Raw genomic sequence first — 17,185 nt, 5'->3', positions numbered from 1 at the left:
ACAACTGTGAGAAGGATGCAGGAGCAGGGTGTTTGCATTCTGTTGTTCAGAGGGCAGCTATGGGTGGGAGCTAACTCAACAGCACCTAACAACTACCACCAAAGATCACCCAGGCCTTTTTCTCAGGGCTCTGGGCCTCTGCCCTTCCAGTTAGCAGCCAAGTATGTTAACCATTTGTATCACCCAGGGACTCCTGAGTATAAATTAGAACAGACTTTTGTTTGGGAAGGTGTGCAACGACTTAGTAATACATATGAAAACCTCTAAAAACTTTTATGGCCTGCTTCAGAAGTTGCACTTATACTTTCAAAGACAATAATCTTAAGGATGTTCATAACAGAGTTTATAATAATGAAAGTTTATAAACAACCTAAGTGCTGGTAGTGCTGTAGGATAAGCACTGGACTGCTAACTACAACATTGGTAGTTCAAACCCACCAGTCATACTTCAGGAGAAAGATAAGGCTTTCTGCTTCTATACACCCTATCCAGGGTCGCTATGTGTTGGAGCCAACCTGATGGCACCTAACAACAACAAGTGTCCAATAATATATTGATTAAGCAAATTATAGAACATCTATACAGTCCTGATGTGTTGCTGTAGGATAAGCACTGGACTGCTAACTGCAGGACAGCAGATCAAACCCACCAGCCACTCCTCGGAAAACCTATACAGGGTTACTATGAGTCCGAACCAACTTGCCTACACTTAACAACAACAACACACATTAAAATACTAGATTAGTAAATATGATGTAGAAGAATGTTTGATAGTACAAAAAGATACACATAGTAGGTTTTAAGCAAAGGAAGCAAGTCATAATCAATAAGCACGGTGTGTACGAGTTTGTAAAATTACTGCAGTTATTTGATTTTCATTTAAAAATAATAAATTTGCTTTAAAAGAAATTAGAAGACTTTATAGCATAATATGTACAACTTTAAAAAATTCTTTGACTATGTATAGTAGAGCATTATGACACTTATAAGTGGTCTTTGTTTTCGTCTTCCTCAAATCTCATATCCCAAATCCTCAGGGCAGTCTTTCTCCATGAAATGTTTTTATTAAGTTCTATCTAAAGAAGACTGGTTATTTCATTTGGATAGTCTGATAAAAATACTAATCCATGAATACCCAGAAGGGTAGGGAATATGATGAACCTGACTTTCCATAAATAATCCAAAATCTCATTGGGTAAATGGCTTTATTTACATTGTCTCCCAACAAACCTACTACTAGGGCTATTAAATGAGGGAAATGATTAATTCATTTGAAGACCCCCCTTCCCCCCACCCCGGTTTTAGTCTACTGTGGTATCATTATGAATAATTTCAGCCCAGAACGTATATGGGATATATATCATGAACAGACTCCAGGTGTTAGGAGTAAAGTTTTTTTTTAAAAAGAGAGGCATATGAAAAGTCTTTCTCAAGAGGCTTGTAATCAGACTTAGAGCCAGACAGACATAAAAGCAAAAAATATATACTTTAACTCAACATAGATCAAAATTTAAGAGCTATAACCATAAAAATCTTAGAAGGAAACATTGGGAGAAATCTTCATGACTTCGAATTTGACAGTGGTTTCTTAAATATGACACCAAAAGCTTGAGCAGCAAAAATAAAAATAGACAAATTGGACTTAACAAAAATTTTAAAATTTTGTACAACAAATGAGATTATCAAGAAAATAAAAAGAACAACCCACAGAGTAAGAGAAAAGGGAAATTATTTGCAAGTCACATATCTGATAGGAGTTTAATATCTGGAATATAAAAAGAACTATAAGTCAACAACAAAGAGACAGCCACCCAAAAGATGAAATATTTAAGAATAAATCTAGCCAGAGAAACTAAAGACCAATCCAAAGAAAATTACAAAACACCAAGAGACTTACAAAAATGGAAGAATATAGTATGTTCATGGATAGGTGGACTTACATTGTCAAAATGTCAACACTGCTCAATGCAGTCTGTAGATGTAATGCAATCCCAATCCAGATTCCAACGTCATTCTTTAAAGAAATTGAAAAACTGAATGCTAGCTTTATATGAAAAGTAAAAGAACTCAGATAAGCAAAGTATTACTTAAGATAAAGAACAAAGTTGGAGGCCTCTCACTCCCTGATCTCAAAATTTCCTAAACAGAAACAAGTCAAAACAGCCTGGTACTGGTACAAAGAAAAGTACGTAGATTAATGGAGAACCCAGAAGTAAATCTGTACACGTACAATCATCTGATCTTTGACAAAGAGCCAAAACACATTAAATGAGGAAGAGATAGTCTCTTCAACAAATGGTGCTGGCAAAATTAGAAATCCATTTGCAGGAAAATGAAACGAGCCATATCACACACCATATACAAGAAAAACAGGACTCCTGGTGTGTAGGATTAGCACTGGACTTTGAACCGCAGGTTGACAGTTCAAACCCACCAACTGCCCCTTGGAAACTCTATACAGTGTCACTGTGAGTCAACATTATATCAATAATAACAACAAGATACAAAAACAAACTCAACCTGGATTAAAGACTTAGAAGTATAAAGATCATCAATGAAAAATAGGGACAAATTTAGGGACTTTTCTGCTCCCATAAAGATTTACAGCCTCGGAAATCCTGTACAGGGTAGCTATGAGTCAGAACCGACTCCATGGCACACAGCCACCAGCCAATAGGTGGGATAACCAAAGGGGAAAAGCACTCTTGGTTGCAGACAGAAGAGAGTTCAGAAAAACATAAAGCTTAAAAACATATTTTCGATCATATTGGAGTCCTGGTGCGGTGCTGTGGGCTAATGTGCCAGACTGCAAAGTTGTTTGAACTGCAAGGTAGGCAGTTCAAGCTCACCATCTGCTCCTTGAAAAACCCTATACAGGGTCGCTATGGGTCGGAATTCACTCAATGGCACGGTACTTAACAATACATGGCATGAATGTTGTTAGGTGCCGTCCATTTGGTACCAACTCAAGGTAACCTTATTCACAACAGAACATAACCCTGCCCAGTCCTGCGCCAAACTCAAATTGTTGCTATGCTTGAGCTAATTGTTGCTGCTGCTGTGCCTGTCCATCTCATTGGGGGGGATCTTCCTCTTTCTCGATGACCCACCACTTTACCAAGTATGATGTGCTTCTCTATGGACTGACCCCTCCTGAAAATACATCTGAAGTAAGAGAGGCAAGTCTGGCCATCTTTGCTTCCAAGGAGCATTCTGCCTGTTCTTCTTCCAACACAGACTAGTTTGTTCTTCTGGCAGTCCATGGTACTTTTAATATTCTCTTTCAACACCATAACTCAAGTGCATTAATTCTTCTACAGTCTTCCTTATTCATTGTGCTACTTTTACATGCAAATGAGGCTATTGAAAATAACATGACTTGGGTTAGGTGCACCTTAGTCCTCAGACTGGCATCTTTGCTCTTGAGCACTTTTAAAAAGGTTATGTGCAGCAGTTTTTCCTAATGTAATACATATTTTGATTTCTTGACTACTGCTTCTGGGAGTGGTTGATTCAAGCAAATTGAAATCTTTGACAACGTCAATCTTTTCTTCACTTATCTTGATGTTATTTATTGGTCTAGTTGTGAGGATTTTTGTTTTCTTTACAATGAGGTGCAACACATAATCAAGGCTGTGGTCTTTGATCTTCATCAGTAAGTATTTCAAGTCCTCTTTGCTTTCAGCAAGTAAGGTTGTATCATTTGCATATTGCAGGTGGTTAATGATTCTTCCTCCAATTCTTATGCCATGTCTTACTCATATAATTCATCTTCTTGGAGTATTTTCCTAGCATACAGATTGAATAAGTATGGTGAAAGAATACAACCTTGGCACACACCTTTCCTGATTTTAATCCATTCAGTGTTTATTTGTTCTGTTTGAACAGCTGCCTCTTGGGTTTAAGTACAGGTTCCTCATGAGTACAATTAAGTATTCCAGAATACTCATTCTCCTTAGTGTTGTCCATAGCTTGTTATTATCCATATAATCAAAAGACTGTGTTTGCCAGTAAAGCACAAGTAAATATCTTTCTGTTATTCTCTGCTGTCAGCCAAGATCCATCTTGTGTCAATGATGATATCCCTCATTCCATGTCCCCCTCAGAATCTGGCTTAAACCTCTGGCAGTTCCCTGTTAGTGTGCTGCTGCAGCTGTTTTTGAATTATCTTTAGTAAAATTTTACTTACATGCCGTATTCATGATATTGTCTGATGATTCCACATTTCATTGGGCCACCTCTTTTTGGAACAGACACAAATATGGATCTCTTCCAATCAGTTGGCATAGATGAGTGACCACTTCCAGTGTGTTGAAAGATTTCAATTTGTATTCCATAAATTCCGAAGCCCTGTTCTTTGTCAATGCCTTCAGTGCGCCTTGGACTTCTTATTTCAGTAACATTGGCTCTTGATCATATGCAACCACTTGGAACAGTTGAATGTTGACCATTTCTTTTTGTACAGTGACTTTGTATATTCCTTCCATTTTCTTTTGACGCTTTCTGCATCATTCAATATTTTGCCCATAGAATCCTTCAATATTGCAATTTGAGACTTCAAGTTTTTCTCAGTTCCTCAGCTTGAGAAATGCTGAGGATGTTCTTCCTTTTTGGTTTTCTAACTCCAGGTCTTTGCACATTTCATTATAATACTTTGTCTTCTCAAACTGCCCTTTGAAATTTTCTGTTCAGCTCTTTGACTTCCTCATTTCTTCCATTTGTTTTAGCATCTCTATGCTAGAGAGCAAGTTTCAAAGTCTCTTCTGATGTTCATTTTGGTCTTTTCTTTCTTTTTGTTGTTCTTAATGACCTTTTGCTTTCTCCCTGCATAATGCTCTTGATGTCATCCACAACTCTTGTGTCTAGTTCATTAAATCTTTTCTTGAGGTGATCTCTGAATTCAAGTGGGATATGTTCAAGGTCATACTTTGGCTCTTGTGGACTTGTTTTAATTTTCTTAGCTTCAGCTGAATTTGCATATCAGCAATTGATGATCTGTTCCAGAGTCTGTACCTGGTGGTGTTTTGGCTGATGATACGGAGCTTTTCCACTGTCTCTTTTCGCAGATGTAGTCAGTTTGATTTGTGTGTATTCCATCTGGTGAGGTCCATGCATATAGTCATCTTTTATGTTGTTTTTAAAAGGTGTTTACAATGAAGAAGTCATCATGTGATGTCAAGCATCATTTCTATCACCAAGGCCATGTTTTCCAACAACTGATCCTTCTTCCTCTTTGTTTCCAAACTATGCATTCCAATCTTCTGTAATTGTTACATCTTGATTATACATGTTTGATCATTTTCAAACTAAAGAAGTTGGTAGAATTCTTCAATTTCATCATCACTAGCTTTAGTGGTTGGTGAGTAAATTTGAATAATAGTGGTATTAACTGGTCTTCCTTGAAGGTATATGGATATTGTCCTATCATAGACAGAGTTGTTCTACTAGATAGACCCTGAAATGTTCTTTTTGATGACGAATGCTATGCTATTCCTCATCAATTTGTCATTCCTGGCATAGTAAACCATGTTATTGTCAAATTCAAAATGGCCAGTACCATCCGTTTCAGCTCACTAATGCCTAGGATATCAATGTTTATGCATTCCATTTCATTCTTGACAACTTCTAATCTTCCTAGATTCATACTTTGTACATTCCATGTTCTGATTACTAATGCATGTTTACAGCTATTTCTCCTCATTTTGATTTGTGCCTCATCAGCAAATGAAGTTCTCAGAAGCTTTACTCCATTTGTATCATCATCATGGTCAATTCTACTTGGAGGAGGCAGTTGTTCCCCAATCATACTTTGAGTGCTATCTAACCTGAGTGACTCATTTTCTGGCATTATATTTGACAATATTCTGATGCTATTCATCATATTCCAATATTCTATATTCTGGTAGTGACAGTGTTCCACTACTATTCATAAGATTTTCAGTAATACCTTTACAACCCAGAATGCACTCAGAATCAAATATGTGACAAGTTTTAAAGTAGAACATGACTTACATGCCTCTTCTTCTGCTGCTTGCTCACATACAGAATTGATGGAAGATGGATAAATAGTATCTAATTATGTAGTGTTGTGTTTGTTACTGGAGTCCTGGTGTGGCGCTGTGGGTTAATGTGCCAGACTGCAAAGCTGTTTTGAACTGTAAGGTCGGTGGTTCAAGCTCACCAGCTACTCCTTGGAAACCCTATACAGGGTCATTATGGGTCGGAATTGACTCAATAGCACTTAAAAACAAGTATTTGGAAGCAGTCCATTTCTCCTTCTTCTAGTCTGTTTTAGTCAGGAAGCTGAACCCGTTCACGATGGGTGACTTTGCTGGTATTTCCAACACCAGTGACATAGTTTCCAGAATCACAGCAACATGCGTGCCACCACAGTATGACAAACAGACAAGTGGTGGATAGCATGAGTGCAATGTCATATATAACTAAAAATGCGCAAACATTAGAAGACAAAATAGATGAGTAGAACTTCCTAAAAATTAGACACATAATGTGCAACAAAAGGTTTCATGAAAAGACTAGAAAGAAAGTCCACAGATTGGGAAAAATGTGTTCCAGTGACATATTAGACAAGGAACTAATCTCTAAAATTTATGGAAAACAACCCAGTTTAAAAATGGGCAGAGGACATGAACAGACACTTAACCAAAGAAGACATTCAGGTGCAAACAAGCATCTAAAGAAATGTTCATCATCATTAGCTATTGTTGTTGTTATTAAGTGCTGTTGAGTTGGTTCTGCCCCTTATCAACTCTGTATAGAGTTTCCGAGGAGCAGCTGGTGTGCTTGAACCGCCAACCTTGCAGTCTAGTGCATTAACCCACAGCACCATACCATTAGCCATTGTTGTTGTTAAATACTGTTGAGTTGATTCCAACCCATAATAGCTACCCTGTATAGGGTTTCCAAGGAGCAGCTGGTAAGCTTGAACCCTACCAACCTTGCAGTTCAAACGACTTTGCAGTCAGACACATTAGCCCATAGTGTTACAGCAGGACTCCAACCAGCATGTAAGTGAAGCTATTTTGTTAGCCATTAGTGTTGTTGTTGTTAAGTGCTGTCAAATCAATTCCGACCCATAGTGACCCTGTGTAGGGTTTCCAAGGAGCAGCTGGTGAGCTTAAACCGCCATTAGGGAGATGCAGATCAAAGCAACAGTGAGATATCATTTCATTCCAGCATTAATAGCAAAGTTCAAAAAACCCCAGAAAACTACAAATGCTGGTAAGAGTGTAATGATTGTCCTCCATTGCTAGTGGGACTGTAAAATGGTGCAGCCACTGTAGAAAACAGTATGGCATTTTCTCAAAAATTTGGAACTGGAAATACTGTATGTTCCATCTATTCCTCTACTTGATATATATCCACAAGAAATAACACACGAGTAAATTATGTATACCGATGTTTATCGCATCACTACACACAACAGCAAAAAGATAGAGACGTCTTAACTGCCCATCAGCGGAAGATTGGATAAACAAGCTCTGGTATGTGCACACATGGAATGCAATGCAATGTTGAAGAATAACAGTGAATCTGTGAAACACCTCATGATATGGATGAATCTTGATGACATTATGCCGAGTGAAATTAGTCATTCACAGAGAAATACTGTATGAGACCACTTTTGTAAAAACTCAAGAAAAGGTCTTTATACTAAAAGAAACATTCTTTGAAGGTTACCAGGGGTCAGAGAGAAGGGAGAATAATTTACTGGGTAGACAGTAGCCACATGTTAATTTGGGTCATGGGAAGGACTATGTACAAGAAGAGGGAGGGTGACAGAAGAGTGAAGAAAATAGGTGAAAACACAGGGAAATATGCAAGGGTTGCAGGGAATAGAGGTAAATAGTTATATTCAAGGAGCTCTGGTAGTGTAGTGGACTACGAATCGGGCTGTGAACCACAAGGTCAGCAGTTCGAAACTACCAGCAGTTCCATGGGAGAAAGATGAGGCTTTCTGTTCCCGTAAAGATTTATAGCCTTGGAAACCCTGTGCAGGGTCACTATGAGTCATAACCAACTCCACAGCACTTAACAACAACAACAACAGTGTTATATTCACAAGCCTGGAACAAGAGTGTTTTGCAGGTAAATACATCGATACCACAGCTGAACAGGTATGGGAAGAAGAGAGGGAGTATAGCCTACAAATATATAAGAGTTTGAAAGAGGATATTTGTACATGGGTATATACCTTTCCTGCAAACACATGTATGAATGTGGGGGAGCGAGCAAAATGATAAAAACTTCTTAGACCTTATCAAACATTTTAAGGCAACGAGTTGCTGGGTCTGGAAGCCCAGGATCATAGGGACATGGGATATCATGTTCAGGTGACAAAACATAGTTCACAAAGACAATGTTCTACATCCTACTTTGGTGAGTAGTGTCTGGAATTGTAAATGCTCCTGAGTGGCCAGTTCAGGTGCACCTATTGGTCACTCAATGTGCAGATGAAAGAATGTGATGTAAATTGAAGATGCTTGGAATCAACCACTCCAGTGGACCAATGGAGCAGGTGAACATCAGTCACCACAACTTTGAGATCAGAAGAACTAGATGCTATCTGGTTACCACTATCAGCTGCTCTTCAAAGAAGGATCACATTAGAAGGTAGCGGGTAGAATGGGAGAAAATGTGGAACAAAACTCAAAATTATTAAAAAATGTTTTAAAGACCAGCTGCCACTACCAACTGTTCTTATCAAAGGAGCCACAATAGCTGGACACTGATAGAATGAGAAAAAATGTGAACTAAAACCTCACATTCCTCAAAACAAAAGCCAAATACACTGAACTGGTTGAGACTGGAGTCCTCCAGTCTAAGCTGTTGCCCTGAGATACTGCAAATGTTGAATCAGAGTTAACCCTTGAGCTCTCTTGTAGCTAAATAATAAATTGGCTCAATAAATATCACCGTAAAAAAAAAAAAAAAAATCACCTATGTGACAGCATACATTGAACAGTTACTTTAAAACAGGGATGAGGATGTACATGGTCAGGGAAACTACATTAGTGGAAATGGAGCACAGAACAGAAAATGACAGTGTTCATACATTATGAAGAATGCAAGCCAGGTCACTGAACAACTGGTGTAGAAATTGCTGAATGGAAACAAACTGCTGTGTACACCTTCACTGAAAACACAGGAAAATACTTTTAAAAAAAATAGAGATGAAGGAAACACAAAATGTGGGTTGTACATACATATTGGAGTCCTGGTGTGGCTCTGCAACATAAGCACTTAACCACAAGGTTAGATTGAACCTCAAGGTCGGCTGTTCAAACTCAGTAGCTGCTCCTTGGAAACTCTGCACAGGGTGGCTATGAGTTGAAACTGACTTGGTGGCACTTAACAACAACATACATATACCTTGGATAAAAGGAGTAAAGTTCTGATACATGCTACAACATGGATGAGTCTTGAAAGTATCATACAGAGTGAAATAAGCCAGACAGGACAGATATGCTGTGATTTGATTTCCATGAAGTATTTAGAATAGATAAAGTCCTTTGCAGCATTACAGGTTACCAGGAGTTGTTGGGAGGAGAGAATGGGGAATTGTTGCTTAATGCATACAATGTCTGTGGTGAAGAAAGGGTTTTAGAAATAGGTAATGGTGATTGTTACACAACATTGCCAAAGTGGTTAACGCCAATGCATTCTATGCTTAAAATGGTATTTTGTGTATAATATATATGTTGTTGTTGTTGTTGTTATGTGCCGTCAAATCGATTCCGACCCATAGTGAACCTGTATAGGGTTTCCAAGGAGCAGCTGGTGAGGTTGAACTGCCGACCTTGCAGTTCTCAAAGGGCTTTGCAGTCTGGCGCATTAATCCACAGCGCCACACCAAGACTCCGTATATATATATATATAGTTATATGTAGTTTAGTGCATATGTGTGTGTATTCATAATTTATGTGTATATATGAGTATACACATATACATGTTTATGTGTGTATATGAGTACCACACACATTTCAAGTCTATACACACATACTTAATCGTAATAAATATAAATTAGAATAGGCTACCTACATTAAAGTACTGAGAGTCTCTAGACTATTATATGAGGAAATGACTGATGAGGCAGTGATCCCTTTTCTTATCAAGCAAGCTAGTGTCATCTAAGAGTAGAAATACTGAACACTTAGAAACCATACAGTAAAATCCTTTCTGATTCATTCAGAATACTTTGAGAGATTAAAATCCCAGGTGAATGAAAGGGAATCAGTAAATGTAATCTGTTTATGCTTTTTAAAACCTTATAATAGTTTAGCTATCTACTTTGAGATGAATCTGCAACTATTAGATATTGATATGGTGAACAGAATTTCAATTGGAAACAGGGTAAGGGGATGGGATCATTATTAATCCTCAATACTAGGTTTGTAGATGATGGCACTAAATTGCATTTGTACAAAGGATTTTCATTGACAGCATGAGCAAAATTAAGGGAAAGAAAGGCAAACTTCTTTCGTGGAGAGATAGGTTATATAAAAGTATGACCTATATTCCTGAACAGGGAGTAATATAAATATTAGGCAGATGGATCTCAGAAATGGAATTTGTACAGGATTGGAATACATGCCCACCAATCACTTTGTTGTTGTTGTTAAGTGCCATCGAGTTGGTGCCAAGTCATAGTGACTCTATATAGATAGGGTTTTCAAAGAGCAGCTGGTGGGTTTGAACTGCCAATCTTTTGGTTAACAATCTGCTGCTCATCATTAGTAGATACATGATTTAGACAAGTTATGTAACAGCTTTAAGCCTCATTTTTACCATCTATAATTTGATGAGAATAATAGTGCTTGCTTTGAGGATTTTTTGAAGAATTTAATAAGATAAATTACATATGCACCTAAGTCAGGCTCCAGTACACCATAAACATTAAGGAAATGTTGGCCATCATGGTCATTATTATTGGGGCTGTAAGTACCGTATTGACTCCGCATTCAGTGAGCATAGACTTGTTGTGAGATGCTCTGCTGAGTACTGGATTTATAAAAATCAGAAAGACATAGGTGCTGTCTGCAGGCGCTCACTCTCTGTTCTAGTTGGTAGAGGAAACAAACGTCACTGGCCACCAATCAAACAATAAGATATCTTCTTGTACAGAGGACTTTTGAGATTAAGATTATAGAGCCCTTCCTCTGTGGTGCTATCAGAAGCAGAAGTCTAGACTAGTTAAATGGCAAGTCTGTTCCCATAATGTAGTATTTAGGTTTGTTTTGTTTTGTTTTTTAATTTGTAATTTTTAAACTGAGGAGTAACAATGTAAAAATTTTAGCTCGACTATTTTACATGTATACAAAGGGACTTCAAAAAGTTTGTGGAAAAAATGGAATGAAAAGACAATAGAATTTTTCCATGAACTTTTAAAAGTCTTCTTGTATATGCTTATGTAACTACCAGTCAGAACAGAACTATCACACTTTAAAAAGAAGAAAAACCCCAACACCTTTCCAGCATCCTAGAAGGTTCCCTCATACTGTTTCCCAGTCAGTACCTCCCAGAGAGGTCATCACCATTCTTATTCCTTGCACCACCGATAAATTGTATCTGGTTTGAGCTTCAAGTAAATGGAATCATACAGCCAATGTTTAGTTCTTATCTGGACAGAAACGTGGGAGAAGACCCAGCACCAAGATAATCAAGCTCTAAATAATGAAGAATGTTTTACTAATACTATGTTTACCTGTGTTTTCAAATCAGACATTCTTAGCAAAATTACATGAAAACATGATTATAAAGAGCCTAGGAATATTTCCCAGTGGGAAAGCACAGATCTTCCCATCAACACTGTTCCTAAGGATGGGTCGGCCCACCTAACTGGAGATCAAAGCTAAAGAATTAGGAACAAGAGCTTGAAGACATCTTCTCCTTCCCCAAACCATTTGGAAAGCTTTGCCATTTGGGGCACTGAGACTGCTTGGGAGACTTGTGAAATAAGCTGGTAAAGAAACAAACCTTAGCTGTAGACCGCCTCCACTTGTTTCCCATTCACTTCTTAGGCAATCACTCTAGTTCAGGAAATGTGGTGGGACAAGGAGGCAGCTGAGGGGGACAGCATAAACATAGACTCACCCATACCTACAGTCTAATGACACCGCCTGTTAGGATATTTGTGGCATCCTTATGTTTTTTCTTCTTTGTTCAGGTTATTACTTTGGGACTGTGATGATCGAAGCTATAGCTACTACGTTGAGGTTTCTACCAACCAGCAACAGTGGACCATGGTGGCTGACAGAACCAAAGTCTCCTGCAAGTAAGTTACTTTCAGAAAATTATTCCAATGGAAAAGACAGTCTTTCCTATGATTTCAGAAGCTTCCAGTGCATATTCACAAACTCTCCAAATTATAATATTTGGAGGTTGAAAAGATAGTTCTGTAAATTTTTTTTTTTTTTTATGTGACCAAACGAGGTTTCCCTATTTCATGGTTTGAATCTGACTCACACTTTATAAAATGGTATATGTACCTAAGCAGGAAAGAAAGATCCTTTACTTTTACAAGTCTCTATTCCCACATACTCTGTGTTACTCCTGATAGGATTGCAGAAGTGATAAACACTTCAGTACTTGTCTCCTTCCTACCCTCACATCGTTATCAGAGTTAGCTGTAAATATTCATCTCATTTCATGGTTAGCCAGACTGGTACCTAAACTAAGGAAAAGCTTTGTACCTTAGGTTCCCATAAGCAAACCAAGATATTTAACCCATTTGACATCGGGTTCACACAGTTGCAAGACAAGCTAAGAAGGCCTTAGGTTTCCATAAGCAAACAAAGATATTTAACCTATTTGACATCGGGTTCACACAGTTGCAAGACAAGCTAAGCAGGAAGATTCTGTGGATTCTGATCAGCTTAGAATAACAGTACATTAAAAGAGTTCAGTGGCTTTTTGTGCACAGCCAGATCCTCTGGGTAGCAAGATTATAGCAAAAGGGCCTGATTTCGTAATAATATTAATGGTGGCTTGTTTAATACAATGCCTGACACTATGAAGGTGAGTCTTTTGCTACTATTATAGTATGATAATTATCATATGTTTGTTGTTAAGTGCTGTAGAGTTGGTTCCCACTCAAAGCAACCCTGTATAAGGTTCCCAAGGAGCAGCTGGTGAGTTTGAACTTCTGATTTTATGGTTCAAACTGACCTTGCGATCCAATGCTTTATCCCACAGCACCACACCAGGACTCCAGTTATCATATGGTGGTGGTCATGTGCTGAGGAGTCGGTTCTGACTCACAGCCACCCTGCATAGGGTTTCTGAGGCTGTAAATCTTTATGGGAGCAAAAAGCCTCAGCTTTCTCTCGTGGAACTGCAGGTATTTTGGAACTGTTGGCCTTGAGATTAACAATCCGACTTAAAACCAATGTACTACCAGAGCACCTTAATTATCATTTGCTGCTTCTGTTAACTGCAATCGAGTCGATTCTGACCCATAGCAACCCTGTATAGGGTTTCCGAGGAGGGGCTGGTGAGCTTGAATCACTGATCTTGTAATTCAAACAACTTACAGTCCATCGCATTAACCCACAACATCACACCAGGACTCCTAATTATCATACAGAATGTAACAAATATGTCCCAACATTTCAGTGGTTTAACACAATAATTATTTCTCAGTCCAGAGAGGGTGGTCCTGGATTTTAGGTGGCTCTTCTCCACAAATGATTAAGGAACCCAGGCATCTTCCTTTCTGTCACTCTGCCATTGCTTAGCTGGCAGAACATAGAAGAGGCATGCCTGCCTTTGAAAATCCTTGGCCTAGGTTTAGGCACATTCCTTCTGCTCACATTCCATGTTTTGTAGACAAACAAGTCACCTTGCCACTCCGAGGTGCTAGCAGGATTAGTCTCTGGCTAGGCAGCCACTACCATAGCTGATTTCTGCCACAATAGGTAAGAAAACTAACAATTACTTAATTTTGCGCTCTCCTGCACGTATGGCCTCCATGGGTCAAAACGGACTCAGCGGTACCTAGTAACAAGAAGTATGCTTCTGTTCACGTGTTCTGTCTCATTTTGTGCTCAATAAAAAACACTTTTGGGACATGACCCTCATTTTACAAAGGAGAAAATGAAGTTCTGAGAGACTAAATGTCCGTTGCAAGGGATAGAGCTAAGATTTAAACCCAGGGCTCTCTTCACTGTACCATATCACCTCTTCTTACTCAAAGCATTATTAAAAGAGGGTGAAATCAAATTAAATGGAAAGTGGGAAATGGAAGGCTAACATTTCCAAATTCCTGGGACACTTTTCCTATAATAGGAACTCTTTCAAGGCCCATGAGCCATTTCCATTTGCCTTTCCAGTGTATTTTCTTACTGGGATTCCAGCTCACAGGCCCTCTGCCTCCTCAGAGCTCTCCGCCATCTCTATATCTTATTCTTTTCCACCACCTGGCTCAACTGTCTCTTCAAAGGTGTAAACTGTGTTGTGATCTCCTCAGCGGAGAGACTTGATCCTCCTCTCTGTAGCATCTCCCCGCTGGAGAGTTACATATTCATTGTGCTTTTTAACAAGATCAGGTGGACTTACCAACTCTTAGCCAGTACATGTCATAATGACTTTGTTTTGAAAGTTTTTCTCTTGATTAAAAAGTCGGTTCACACACACACACAATTCTGTTCACTTACAGGATTAGATTCTCTGCCAGTAGTTTTGCAATAAGTCATCAACACCTATTTTTTTCCTTTTTTTATTTTTGTTTCATTTTGTTTGTATATGTTAATAATTTATGTGCTTTTAACTTAGTATTTTAGCACTAAGATACTACAGCAGCAAGTGTTTTACAGATTAATAAATAAATAATAATAATACATCAGAGAGCAAAAGTATTAACAAGAAGGCAACTGCTTGTTAACCCTCTAGGACTCAAGGGGACCTAAGGCTGTAATCTGATGCTTATAAGCATAACCTGAGTTTGTTGGGCATTCCATCTTCTAGTTAGGGCTTAAGAAATATATTAGAACATAGAAGAAAGCTTTCCTTTTTTTTTTTCAAAGATGTATGTTTCATTGTTCTTATTTTACAGATGAGAGAACAGACTTAAAGGGTACCCTTTACTTACATAAACTGTACTGTTGTAGTCAGAATTCAAATTCAGACCTAGCTAACTCCCAAACCTTGCTCTTTTACTTTCTCCCAAACCTAGAAAGAATAGCAGAGGTATCTTTTTTGGGGTGGTGGTGATGGTGGTGGTTCTTTCATTCAAATTTTGATATTTTTGTCATCATGGATTTTTGTCTGTTTTTAGGGTTTTTTTTTTCCTGTTATTATATTCCATCTGGTTTGGTGTACTATGTTACAGGAACATCGGTCTATCAATCTTTACATGTTACAGTATATCTAGGTCAACTTTTACCTCCACACTTGATTTATTACAAAGACACATGAGAACAGCATTAAGAAATAATAGCAAAGCTTTCCTTATACATAATGTAAGAGACAAACAAGAGTTGTCAGAGAAAACAAACAAGGGGAGAAGGTACTGTACACAGCAAGGGGCATCTTGTACAAAGTCTCTGATGGTAGGCTTTGTCATTCCGTTTGGAAGTCTAATAGGGGATGAGCAGCACTTGAAAGGTCCTTCCATTCTCAATGGCCGGCTGTGTTTCCGCCAAACAACTTTTTGTAGACAAAATCTCCTGGTTGATATTAATAGCTGATTTCTTTTGGCAGGTCCTTCTTGGTCTTAATGACTGGAAGTCTCAGGTTTGCTCTGTATCCATCTCTGGCATCATTGCTTCTCTGGTTAGGGTCCCACATTCTGCTTTTGCTCATCTCTCTTGATGGTCCTCTCTGTTCCTGGAATGTAGGCTTAACCACTCCCCGCTTTTTGCTACACAACTTCTGCCTTTATAATTGTGACATTCACAATTAGTTGTGATAACAGTTACTCACTATTGAATCATAGGAATCTATCCCCATCTCCTTTCACTACACCCATCTAGACAAGATGAAAACTATTTAGTGGAGATTCTAGAAAACTTTCCTTTTTAACTTAATATACCCCAGAGCAGTTTCAATATTCTCCTCCAACACCATAACTCAAATGCATCAATTGTTCTACGGTCTTCCTTATTCACTGTCCAGCTTTCACATTCATATGAGGTTATTGAAAATATCATGGCTTGGGTCAGGTACACCTTAGTCCTCAAGCTGACATCTTTGCTCTTCAACACTTTAACATGGTCTTGTGCAACAGATTTGCCTAATGCAATACATTGTTTGATTTCTTGACTGCTGCTTCCATGAGTGTTGATAGTTGATCCAAGAAGAATGAAGTCCTTGACAACTTCAATCTTTTCTCTGTTGATAAGAATGTTGTTTATTGGTCCAGTGGTGAGGATTTTTTTTTTTTCTTGACATTGAAATGTAATCCATACCGAAGGCTGTGCTCTTTGATCTTCATCAGTAAATGTTTTAAGCCCTCTTCACTTTTAGCAAGCAAGGTTGTATCATTTGCATATCACAGGTTGAAGAATTGATGCTTTTGAGTTATGGTGTTGGAGGAGAATATTGAAAGTGCCATGGGCTGCCAAAAAAAACAATAGATCCGTTTTGGAAGAAGTGTAGCCAGAATGTTCTTTGAAGGCCAAGATGGCCAAACTTCATCTCTCATACTTTGGACACATTCATTGTCAGGAGGGAGCAATTGCTGGATAAGAATATCATGTTTGGTAAGGTGGAGGGTCAGAGAAAAAGAGGAAGACCCCCAATGAGATGGACTGACCAAGTGGCAGCATCAATGGACTCAAGCATGGCAAGAGTAGTGAGGTTGGCCCAAGATTAGGCAGTGCTTCGTACTGCTGTCCATAAGGTTGCTATGGGTCGGTACTGACTCAATGGCACCTAACAACAGCAACAATCCCAGAGCAGACCTCAAGAGAAATATCTGTTAACTTCAAGATTTGTAGCCTTTGCTTTATTTAAGTCAAGTATGTGAGTCATGTTATAAATGAAATTAGATAAAATATTGAAAGATCACAGCCCTGCCTTGTGATATCATTCTTGGTAACCCAGAACTCAGGACAGATTTTTGTTGTCCTCTGAAAAATCTCATGGGTATAAGACTTTCAGGTGTGTCCTGACCGGTCTTCCTGCTCCAGGGGTGAGCCATATCTCTTTATATTTATCTTAGCTC

The 17,185-nt window shown here is 38.5% G+C and overlaps 1 protein-coding gene across 1 annotated transcript in view; it reads left to right on the top strand.

Moving 5' to 3' along the window:
• BTBD9 (BTB (POZ) domain containing 9) overlaps positions 1-17,185 on the top strand; it is a 537,095-nt gene that overhangs the window by 393,615 nt on the left and 126,295 nt on the right. Inside the window, exon 8 of the mRNA XM_006860426.1 lies at positions 12,188-12,295. Coding sequence (XP_006860488.1) covers positions 12,188-12,295 — 108 coding nt within the window. The remainder of the gene's footprint in view (positions 1-12,187; positions 12,296-17,185) is intronic.

This window comes from Chrysochloris asiatica, unplaced genomic scaffold (genome assembly GCF_000296735.1).
Source record: "Chrysochloris asiatica unplaced genomic scaffold, ChrAsi1.0 scaffold00038, whole genome shotgun sequence".
Classification (NCBI taxonomy): domain Eukaryota; kingdom Metazoa; phylum Chordata; class Mammalia; order Afrosoricida; family Chrysochloridae; genus Chrysochloris; species Chrysochloris asiatica.
This window is presented reverse-complemented; position numbering and strand designations above follow the sequence as displayed.